The sequence below is a fragment of the Rhinolophus sinicus genome, linkage group LG01 (genome assembly GCF_036562045.2).
Source record: "Rhinolophus sinicus isolate RSC01 linkage group LG01, ASM3656204v1, whole genome shotgun sequence".
Taxonomy (NCBI): domain Eukaryota; kingdom Metazoa; phylum Chordata; class Mammalia; order Chiroptera; family Rhinolophidae; genus Rhinolophus; species Rhinolophus sinicus.
In genome coordinates, this window is record NC_133751.1 from 127,233,884 (window position 1) to 127,245,997 (window position 12,114).

At 34.9% G+C, this 12,114-nt stretch overlaps 1 protein-coding gene across 8 annotated transcripts in view; it reads left to right on the forward strand.

The window, feature by feature from the left end:
- The window catches only part of R3HDM1 (R3H domain containing 1), a 111,533-nt gene that overhangs the window by 60,814 nt on the left and 38,605 nt on the right, over positions 1-12,114 (forward strand). For all 8 annotated transcript variants that reach the window (XM_074335625.1, XM_074335626.1, XM_074335634.1 and 5 more), the window contains 2 exons: positions 8,861-9,015; positions 11,451-11,602. In XM_074335625.1, coding sequence (XP_074191726.1) covers positions 8,861-9,015; positions 11,451-11,602 — 307 coding nt within the window. The remainder of the gene's footprint in view (positions 1-8,860; positions 9,016-11,450; positions 11,603-12,114) is intronic.

Sequence of the window (12,114 nt, forward strand, 5' to 3'; positions counted from 1 at the left end):
CAGAAAATTAAAAGAGGCCAGGTGTTTAGTGTTCCACTTATTTGAGCAGTATTACTGGAATATTCTTTCTACTTCAACATTTGTCCTTGAGAAAGGTAAAGTTTAGAATCATATTGCTGTGTGCAAATCCTAGCTACAACACTTACTAGCTGGTGACTGTGGACAAGGTATGCACGTCTCTGTACTTTTGTTTTATAATCTGAAAAATGGGAGTAATAATTGTACGTCTTTCTTGAGGCTGTGAACATTAAAATGAGTTAGCATATGCAGAGTGCTTAGAATAGTGCCTGAAACCTAATAAATGTCATGTAAATATTAGCTACGAATATTACATTGTCATACTATGGAAGAAATGAAAATTAGGTAGTATTCTAAATGAAAAGGCATAGGAATTTGGGGCTAAATCTGTGTTTGGGCTGAATTCCAGAGTGGACATGGGAAGCTGACATATTCTAAAGTATTTAATCTTATATCTTGTTAGCTTCTTCCTTAGAGTTCATGCCTTCTTCCTTAGAGTTCAAAACAGTTAAGTTCTTTTGTCATCCTTTTATTATTAACTTGAGATCTAAATATGTTCTAAGAATATTTACTTAAATGCTTCCTTCCCATAGCCTTGTAAAATCCCTATTAATCAGTTCTGGAAACATTACATGGAAAAAGGTTTTGAAAAACTGTGTGTCATATGGTCCCATTTCTGTAAATGTGAATGGGTATGTACATTACTATCTGTGCACAAAAAGTAAGGCTACCCATATATGCAACATGTGATTATCTGTAATTGTTTTTACAAAAATGTTTTTCTCCAAAGTGTTTTTTTCTTTTTTTGTATTTTTCTAATTTTCTTCCATAAAGAACTATTTTATAATAAAATAAAGCTTTTTTGAAAGGCTTTTAATGTCCAGTTTTTTCGGAAATGTTCAAATAAAACTTTCATTTCCAGCTTTACATATTAGATATAAACTAAAACACTTCTGTGTTCTTCCTTATCAAGTAAGCACTTTGAGGTTAATTACATGAAATCTGATTTAGCTGCTATGCATTTTTTCAGGAGAAACTTAATGAGTGATCCATGAATTTCAGACTGAGGTGATTTGTATTCATAGGATTGTTTCATTTTAATGAAAAGGCAATTAAATATGTTTAACCTTATTATAAACATGTTACCTTAAAACTTAAGTTTAGCTTTGGTATCAGAAGCCATTCACGACTTGTAGACAGTGGAAAACTGGCCATTCTTAGCCTGTCAGCACATAGGAAGCTCCTTTTTCTGTGTAGAAGCGTATATTATTTTCACTCCATTGTGTTAAGAATATATTTTTCCCTATTGTATATTCAGTGAGTATAAATAATGGAGTGCCCAGAGTTTTGGCTTAGCAGTGTGATAGCTGATACAGGTTTAGGTTGTTTTTGTTTTGTTCATTTTTGATGGGGATCATTTTTAAATTTCTAACTTTACCCTTAAGAAGCACACCATTGGGGTGGCTGGTTAGCTCCGTTGGTTAGAACCTGGTGCTAATAACACCAAGGTTGCTAGTTTGACCCCCACATGAGCCACTGTGAGCTGCACCCTCCTTTAAAAAAAAGAAGAAAAAAAGCACAACATTTCAGTTTTTTTAAAGACATACACAATCCAGGAGAGAACAATTTAATAAGAACTATTTTATGTTACCAGTAGAGTTTTAAGAAATGTGGGATAAGGCAAGGAAGGGATAGATCTACAGTGATACAGTCGTAGTAGAGGATTTTAACACCCCATTGACACCAATGAACAGATCTTCCAAAGAGAAAATAAACAAGGCAACAGCAGCCTTAAATGGCACACTAAACCAAATGAATTTAATTCATATATTTTTGAACATTTCACCCCAAAGCAGAAGAATATACATTCTTTTCAAGTGCACATGGAACATTTTCCAAGATAGACCACATGTTAAGCCACAGAACATGTCTCAATAAATTTAAGAAGATTGAAATCATTATCAAGCGTCTTTCTGACCACAATGGTATGAAACTAGAAATCAATTACAGGAAGAAAACTGAAAAACACATAAACACGTGGAGGCTAAATAACATGCTACTAAACAATGAACGGGTTAACAACAAGATCAAGGTAGAAATCGAAAGATACCTGAGACAAATGAAAATGGAAAAAACAACAACCGAAGATCTACAGAACACAATGAAAGCAGGCCTCACAGGGAAATTGACAGCAATACAGGCTGACCTCAAGAAACAAAAATCTCAAATAAGCAATAACCTTTCACTGTAAGGAACTAGAGAAAAAGCAACAAACAAAGCCCAAAGTGAGTAGAAGGAAGGAAATAATAAAGATCAGAGGGGAAATAAACAAAATGGAGTCTAAAAAAAGCAATGGAAAAGATCAGTAAAACCAAGAGCTGGTTCTTTGAAAAGAGAAACAAAATTGATAAACCTTCAACCACCCTCATCAAGGAAAAATGACAGGACCCAAATGAATAAAAGCAGAAATGGAAGAGGAGACATGACAACAAACACCACAGAAATGCAAAGTATTATAAGAAAGTGCTACAAACAGGGCGGCCAGTTAGCTCAGTTGGTTAGAGCATGGTGCTAATAACACCAAGGTTGTTGGTTTGATACCCACATGGGCCACTGTGAGCTACGCCCTCCTTAAAAGGAAAAGAAAATACTACGAACAATTATATGCCAACAAATGGGACAACATGGAAGAAATGAATAAATTACTAGAAATATACAATCTTCTGAGACTTAGTGAAGAAAAATCAGAAAATCTGAACAGACTGATTACTACAAACGAAATTGAATCAGTAATCAAAGAACTCCCAACATTGGACCGGTGGTTTCACAGGTGAATGTTACCAAACATTCAAAGAAGAATTAACACCTATTCTCAAACTATTCCCAAATAATTCAAGAGGAGGGAAGCTCCCAACTTCACTTTACAAGGCCACCATTACCCTGATTCCAAAACCAGACAAAGACATTGCAAAAAAAAAAATTGTAGGCTAATATCCCTGATGAACGTAGGTGCAAAAATCTTCAACAAAATCTTAGCAAACTGAATTCAGCAAACAATACATTAGAAAGATCATAAACCATAATGAAGTGGGATTTATCCCTGGGTTGCAGGGTTCAATATCCGTAAATCAATTAATGTGATACCCCACATAAACAAAATGAATGATAAAAAGCATGATCAATAGATGGAGAAAGTATGTTTCATGAAATCCAGCATACATTAATGGTAAACGCTCTCAGCAAAGTGAGAATAGAGGGAATATATCTCAACAATAGAGACCATATATGACATACCTACAGCTAACATACTCAACAGTAAAAAGCTGAAAGCATTTTCCTTAAGATCAGGAATAAGACAAGGATGTCCACTTTCACCACTTTTATTCAAGATAGTATTGGAAGTCCTAGCCACAGCAGACAGAAAAGAGAAATGAAAGACGTCCAAATTGAAAAGGAAGAAGTAAACTGTCATTATTTGCAGATGACATGATTTTATAGAGAGATTCCACTGCAGGAACAGCTGGGTGGGTCAGTTGGTTAGAGCACAAGCTCTTAACAACAGGGTTGCCTGTTCGATTCCCACATGGGCCAGTGAGCTGCACCCTCCACAACTAGATTGAAGACAACGAGCTGCCGCTGAACTTTCAGAGGGCTGGCCAGATGGCTCAGTTGGTTAGATTGCGAGCTCTCAACAAGGTTGCCGGTTTAATTCCACATGGGATGGTGGGCTGTGCCCCCTGCAACTAAGATTGAAAAACGGCTACTGGACTTTGAGCTGAGCTGTGCCCTCTACAACTAGATTGAAGGACAACAACTTGGAGCTGATGGGCCCTGGAGAAACACACTGTTCTGCAATATTTCCCAATAAAAAATTTAAAAATAAAAAAGATTTCACTACAAAAACCTATTAGAACTGATAAATGAATTCAGTAAAGCAGCAGAATACAAAATTAACATTCAGAATTTGTTACATTGTTATATACCAAAAGAGAAATTAAGAAAACAATCCCTTTTACAATTGCACACAAAAATAACCTAGGAATAAATTTAACCAAGAAGGTAGAAGACCTGTACTTAGAAATCTATAAAACACTGAAGAAAGAAATTGAAAATAATACAAATAAATAGAAACATATACCTTGCTCATGGATAGGAAGAATTAACATCCTTAAAATATCCATACTACCCAAAGCAATCTATAGATTCAGTGTAATCCTTATCAAAATACCAATGGCATTTTTCACAGAACTAGAACAGATACTCCTAAAATTTATATGGGACCGCAGAAGACCCCAAATAGCCACAACAATCTTGAGAAAGAAGAACAAAATTGGAGGTATCACACTACCTGATATCAAACTATACTACAAGACTATAAAAATCAAAACAGCCTGGTACTTGCATAAAAACAGACACACAGATCAATGGAACAGAATAGATAGCCCAGAAATAAACCCACACCTATATTGTCATTTTATATATGACAAAGGCAGCAAGAATATGCAATGGGGTAAAGACAGTCTCTTCAATAAATGGTGTTGGGAAAACTGAACAGATACATGGCCAAAAAAAAAGATTAAATTGAACTACCTTCTGATACCATGTACAAGAATGTACTCAAAATGGATTAAAGACTTAAATGTAAGATCTGAAACCATAAAACTCTTAGAAGAAAACATAGGCAGTAAACATTCTGACATTGCTTCGTAATATTTTTTCTGATATAACTCATTGGGCAAGGGAAACAAAAGAAATATTAAAACAAATGGGACTATATCAAACTAAAAACATTTTGCACAACAAAGGAAACCATAAACAAAAATGATAAGATGACCTACTGAATGGGAGAGATACTCACCAAAGATATATCCGATAATGGGTTAGCTTCCAAAATTTATGAAGAACTCATACAACTTAACACCAAAAAAAACCCCAAAGAATCCAATTAAAGAAATGGGCAGAGGACCTGAATAGACATTTCTCCAAAGAGGACCTACACATGGCCAGTAGACATATGAAAAAATGCTCAGTGTCATTAATCATCAGGGAAATGGCAAATTAAAATCTCAGTGAGATATCACCTCATACCTGTCAGAATGGCTATCATCAAAATAAATCAACAAACAGGTGTTGGTGAGGATGTGGAGAAAAAGGAACCCTCAGACACTGTTGGTGGGGTTGCAAATTGGTACAGCCACTATAGAAAACAGTGTGGAGGCTCCTCAAAAAATTCAAAGTAGAACTACCTTAAGATACAGCAGTTCCACTTCTGGGTATTTATCCAGAGAAATCCAAAACACTAATTCAAAAAGATACGTGCACTCCATGTGTACTTCAGCACTATTTACAGTAGCTATGATAAGGAAGCACCCAAAGTGTCCATCAATAGACAATTGAATAAAGAAGATGTACATATGTGCAATGGAATATTCTTCAGCCATAAAAAGGAATGAAATCTTGCCATTGGAAATCTTGAAATCTTGCGACAACATGGATGGACCTGGAGGGTATTATGTTAAGTGAAATTAGTCAGACAGTGAAATACAAATACAATATGATCTCACTTGTATGTGGAATCTAAAGAACAAAAAAATCCAAACAGACCCATAGATCCAGAGAACAAACTAATGGTTGCCAATGGGAGGGGGCCTGGGGAGCTGGGTGAAAATGGTGAAGGGATTCATCAGTACAATTGGTAGTTACAAAACAGTCACGGGGGATGTAAAGTACAGCATAGGGACTATAATCAGTAATATTGTAATAACGGTGTATAGTGCCAGGTGGGTACTAGACTAAGCAGGGGGATCACTGTGTAAATTGTATAAATCTCACCACTATGCTGTTCACCTGAAACTGTTGTGAAATAATATTGAATTTCAACTGTAATTGAAAAGTAAACATTAAAAAGCAATAAACAAAAATTATGGGATTAATACAATAGCTTCTTAGCAAAAACATTTAAAGTGGTTGGCATTCTTATCAATAGCTCCACTGTTATTTAAGATCATGTTCCCTCTTTATGCTACTTTTGAATGAAGTACTAATATGAGTCGTTTTTCTGCTTTCACAGTCTTAAAATCGAGAAGTTTCAGCTAATTCTCATTGCTCTTCTACTTGTAAAATCATTGGTTCTCCACCAGTTCTCTACTTTCCACCCCACATACCATATCCAGCCACTCTTGACTATTCCTTATTCCTCAAATATATTACTCATTTTTCACTTTTTCCAGACTTTTTCTTTTAAGTCCAAGTTCAGATATCGCTAGCTATGAGTATCAGTCAGGATTAATTTCTCTTGTTTTCGTAAGACCCAATTTATTCTGCTTTTCTAATATGGTGTTGTGTCTAAGAATGCCTTTATGCCTAATTTCAAATATAGTGTCCGTGGCTTATTCATCTTTATGTCACTCACCAGCACATCCTGGGCGCACAGCAGCCTTTTTACTACCCTTTGTAACCAATGACTAGGTGCTAGAGTCAAATGTTTTAGATTTTGTTTTGTTGTCACATTTTCAAAATGTACATGGTGTTTATGTGGAGAGTGCGTGTGTGTGTGTTGGCATTGATATAAGTGGAGATTTGGCTTCATTAAGAAATCTGAAATACTATTGGGAATTCACAGATGCAAATTCCATTGTATAGTGTCCAAGTGACCCCACATTACAGCACTGTGACATGAAATCTATAGCTATTGAAAACTTTCTGTGTCTGACTTTCTTTTCATGAGAATTTTAGGCAGGAGGCCTCCAATGTGAATCTCTAAAAATTAGTAAATTTAAAGTGAGAACCACATTTGCACATAAATTTCCATTCTTTTTCAAAGTTTCTTTGTGGTTGTTTTTTTTTTTCAAAGCAACCTGCAACTTTGTATATATTATGAATAAACTACAAAAGAAATACAAAAAAAAAAACATTTGAAGTTTCTTAGGGGGATGTTACTATTGAAGTCATGGTATTTTAAGTCAGATTATGTTACACTGATTTCTGCCACATGTCCACACATTTCTTTTTAATTCCAGTGGACTATAATTCTGACAAGTCTATTGTAAGAAGTTACTTTCCCAGTCTATAAAGAAATGAGCCCAAATTCTAATGTTGTGATATATATATGCGTGTGTGTGTGTGTGTGTGTGTGTGTATGTGTGTGTGTCCGCACACGTGCAGTGGTGGCATTTCCAACACAAGAAAACAGTTTATATTCACATACCATTTTTCACTCCTGCCCTTTATTTTCCTAGGGGTGGAAATGTGTTAACTATATTTTTTGATAGTGTTCAGAATTTAGGGTATGAATTTGAAATACTTGTCATTAGATAAACTTAAGTATTATAAGACATTCAAAAGGAGAATGGTCTATGAAGTAGCATATATTATCAATCACTTTTATTACAGATAATGACAAAAATATACATTTTTTTGTACAAAGTTAGATTGGTGTGAAGTCATTTGAAACGTGGCCATAAAGCACGGTTGCCATACAAATAGCATTTTACAAAACGCTTCACTATTAAAAGTATTCACTAGAACTGCATTATACTTTGTTGTTGCTTAGTTATCAGATATACTTTGTATTTATGTCTTCAGAGAAGGTTGATGCTAGATTTTATTCAATTATGTCATCATTGAGCAGAATCATGGAGGCTTCCAGGCAACTACAGTGATGCTGTTGTATATAATCATTACCTGAGATGGAATCTCTGCCATTTCTGTTGCTTTAGGGATTAGTAAGGATGAAAGTGAAAACTGATAACTTATAAGATAGCAAACTACATTCATGATGTTATGCACCGGAAGTGCCATAGTTTGGTTCATCTTTGTAGAAACATTTTAAATATCCTGAAGCTAGAAGCTTAGTTATTTATTATCTGGTTTCTTTTTTTTTTTTTTTTTTTTTAAGATTTGTTGTAACTTCTAGTAGTTTATATAAGTCTTTAACTAAATGGTTTACCTGAAGGAATCCTCTTAGGATCAGGAAATTCATATTCACTACTCAAAACTTATCATTGTGGATTCTTTATTTAAATAACTGATAAATTCACTTGTTAAAAGTAAATTTGTATTCTTAACAGACTACTTAAATTACTAACAAGGTCTTCAGCTTAGGGAAGAGTTGTCCCTTAGATGACTGATCTGTGATTTCTGGCAGATTATTTAATCGTTTAAGTATCTATTTCTCTAATTACCTTAATACAATAAGGAAATATTCTTAAAATTTTACTAAATAATGCCATTTTCGTTGTACCTTTGACACATCCCTAATGTGAGGATTTATATCTTAGTGTTATTTATTTTATTTTAAACATTAAGACCATCATATAAACGTAGTCCCCCCTTCTCCCTTTTTTTGACCTCCAAGAAGTGCCAGCTTCATGGCCATGCAGCCTCTGCAGTTTCACAGGGTCCCATGCTTGGTGTAATATTCCCAACTCTAAATTCTCAATAATTTTTTAACAAAGGGCCGTACATTTTCCTTTTGCACTGGGCCCCACAAATTATGTAGCCAGTCCTGGTCTCCAGAAACTAGTTGTCATAATAGATTGTAGTACATAGTGAATAGTAATTCTCTATCTGTGACCCTATAAATTTGCTCACCTGCAAAGGAGTCTTTGTATACAAATTTTATTTGAATGTATTATGTGGGAGAAAAAAATGTAGCTGACTTGGGTTGCCTACATAGTACACCTTTTAAATGTTAGCTCTCATCATAGAGGGACATTTTGAGATTTGCTGTTTAAACAAAATTCTGTCATTTTAGAACACAAAAGTACTTACTTAAAATACAGAAACATCCTATTAAATGAAATAAATTCAAAGCACAGTTTAACTCATTGTGCCGTTACAGGTTATCAAGTTATGCCCAACCAGCAACAAAACTACCAAGGAATAGTTGGAGTTCAGCAGCCCCCGAGTCAGAACCTCATTGGTGGCCAACCCAATGGCATTGGAAGTCAGATTCAAGGAGTCGTCATCCCCTATCCTTCAGTGCCATCATATCAGGTACGTGTCACTCTCATCTACTTTGGGTAGAGGTGATTTTGAATAAAGATGCCACAGTGCATTTTCTCTCTTTGTTTAATATAGGGACAGTGCTCTATGATATATAGCTTATAGTCTTTAAGAATTTTGTTAGTCATAGCAGCTTTGTTTATCCTTATTTTATTGCTTTTTCATTCCGTTCATTAATTTTTTTGAAAAAGTAACTGAACTACATTGATATTGGCAGGTAAATTTTGTCTGCCATTGTCTATGTTTTCAACTATATAAGTATGTAAACAAGTGCCTGTTCTGTAAGTGAGCTCCTTAGAAAGTCTCTTGAGGAGTGTGCAATAGGAAGGAAAACAGAGATGGAGGGAGGTATTTGAAGCAGTGAGATAGAGTACAGACTGTAAATCCGTGTCTATAGTATAGAGAAGATTGTGCAGTTTCCCATGTTGAAACTGATTTTTTCCCACCTTAATTCCCCCAAAAGAATGACATGTCATATATTTAAAATGACATGGATTTTAATTTATACTTCTAAAGTAGAAATACCTATTGTTTCATAAATAAGTCAGATTTTTTTTTTTTAGAATAATATGGCACATTTTCAGAAATTTGTTTCACTTTCCTTCATCTTTTTGGAATAACTTGCAAGTAGTTTATTTTACTGGTCTTGTAGTTTTCCATAATTGAGTCTAATGTTAAGAAATCCAAAGGCCCTTTTCATTCATCTCAACAAGGTAAAAACCATCTAATTGGGAAGATAAATGTACGTGTATTTCATCTAAACATATGTAAACAAATTGGTGATAGTATTCAGACCGGTAACTGAAAGAATCATGAAATACAGCCATGAACAGATTAGAGACAGTACAGAAGTCTTCTGGGAAGCTATAAACCTTTAAGTAGCTCTTAAAAGAAAATTATGTGCATAAATTGGTTAAGAAAACATTTGGCGGATGGAGAAGTAGATGAGCAAAGGTGCTAGCATATTCCGTTTAATTCCAAAAAATTAAAATGTAAGAATGTGGAATTATCAAGGACTGTTGAGCACTGAGCGTATGTCCAGTTTTGAAGCCTCTTCATTACAGAAAGCAACAGGACAAAAAGAAAAGATACATCATGAAACTAGATAAAACCAAAAATAATAATCTCAGAATGTTATACTGCCTCAGTAGGTAAACTGAAATGTATTGAGTTGCATACTCAAACCAGTAACTTTCTTTGCAACAATTGAGCCAAATTGAAAGTAATAGATTACTGTGTATTTTGGAAAGACTAGTTACATTTCAGAAACATGCTATATAGATAAGACTGAGAAGTTAATCATTAACCTAGAAATCACAGAGCCCAGGTGTAGAGAAAAGTGAAGTAGTAAAGAACTGAGATTCTGGGGCCATAGGGCCCATTAGGTTCATGTCCTGACTTCCCTACTTCCTAGCTGTACAACCTCGGGCAAGTTCTTAACCTCAGTTATTTCCCCATCTATACAACAAGGATGATAAAAGTATCTTCTTAGGGTTGTTAGGAAGACTTGATATAATAATACACCTAACGTGTTTAGAACAGAACTTAAACATGGTAGTAAGTACTTGGTAAAAGTAACTTTCACTGTCATCACTATTACTAATATTATCATTGAGACTACTATTACTAACATTATCATCATAATCAGAAACTTTTATATTGGCTTTATTTACCAAAATCACTGTTGTCCAACTGTAATGTTGTGGCACATTTGTACATTAAGAACCCATTATGCCTATGTCATTTCTATTTTAGAAACCAGAGCACCAAAATACAGAATTGAAGAATCCATTTTGTTCATGTGGTCTCTATGTAGATAATACAGAACACAAAGAATTGAAAGATCCACTGTTCACCGAATGCCTACTGTGCTAGAACCTGTAAATGGAAATTATAATAGAGATCATACCTGCCCTGCAATGGAGTTGGCATCCCATTTTTTTTCAGATAAGGAACTGTGGGACCTCACAATAGTTGTCATTTGTCCGATGACACATAGATAGTGAAGTGATGAAGCTGATCTCACATCCAAATACCTTACGCTGCAAAGCTCACACTCTTTTCGATCCAGTATCTCACTGGTACCCTACCTGAGTTTTACTTAGCATGTCATGTGGTCATCCTTATTTGGAAAGTTTCTTTTTTAAAATAGCTTTTACTTAGGGTCATAAGAATCTTTTTTCTTATAATCTAACGCATCTATCCTAGTGTACAATTGATAAATGCTAGCCAAAAAACAGTACCTGGCTGTAAAGAGCATAGAAATAAAGTGGTAGTGCTGTGGCCACCTTTTCCGGACAGGCTTTGGGCACTTTTAGCTTGTTCCTAACTGTTCATACTTGGAAAGTTTATGAAGGCTGGCGACATTAACATTTGCAAGGTTTTCAAGCACTTTTTTCCCCTCTAAATTGTCTTTCAAATTTTAGGTTTCACTGCCTCAAGGTTCTCAAGGAATTACCCATCAGACTTATCAACAGCCTGTTATTTTCCCTAATCAATCTAATCAAGGATCTATGCCCACCACAGGAATGCCAGTTTACTATAGTGTCATTCCACCCGGCCAACAAAATAGTCTAAGGTGAGTATGACTAAGAAACCTAATGCTATAGCTTCTCAGTGTTTATCAGGATTATGATCTGTTGCTACTTTTAAATTTGCCTATGGGGCATTACCTAAGCTCATTTTCTAATGTAGAATAGAAAAACTATGGTGCCATCTAATTTTTTTAATATTTCTTTTAACAAAATCAGTATAAGCTAAATATTCCATATGTAAATTAAAGAAGAGTCAAATTTTCTCTTCAAATTAGGCCAATCTCCTTTCACTTGTCCACGTGGGACAAAATAGTTGGCCATAGATCTTGGAGATTAAAGCGTTTGTTAATATTTAAGATTTCTGTGGGAGTTTGGGGAGAATGTATTCCCTTTATTTAACCTCAGAAGCAAAATACCTTGCTGAAATTTTTCAGGCTCTGGGGAGCTCATTTTTCATCAGTAAGATGAAAAGGAGAGGAGAGGAGAGACGTAAACAAGAGAAGCAAATGATAATAACTGTATTAAAGCAAGTCGTGAAATATTCCATTAGCTACTT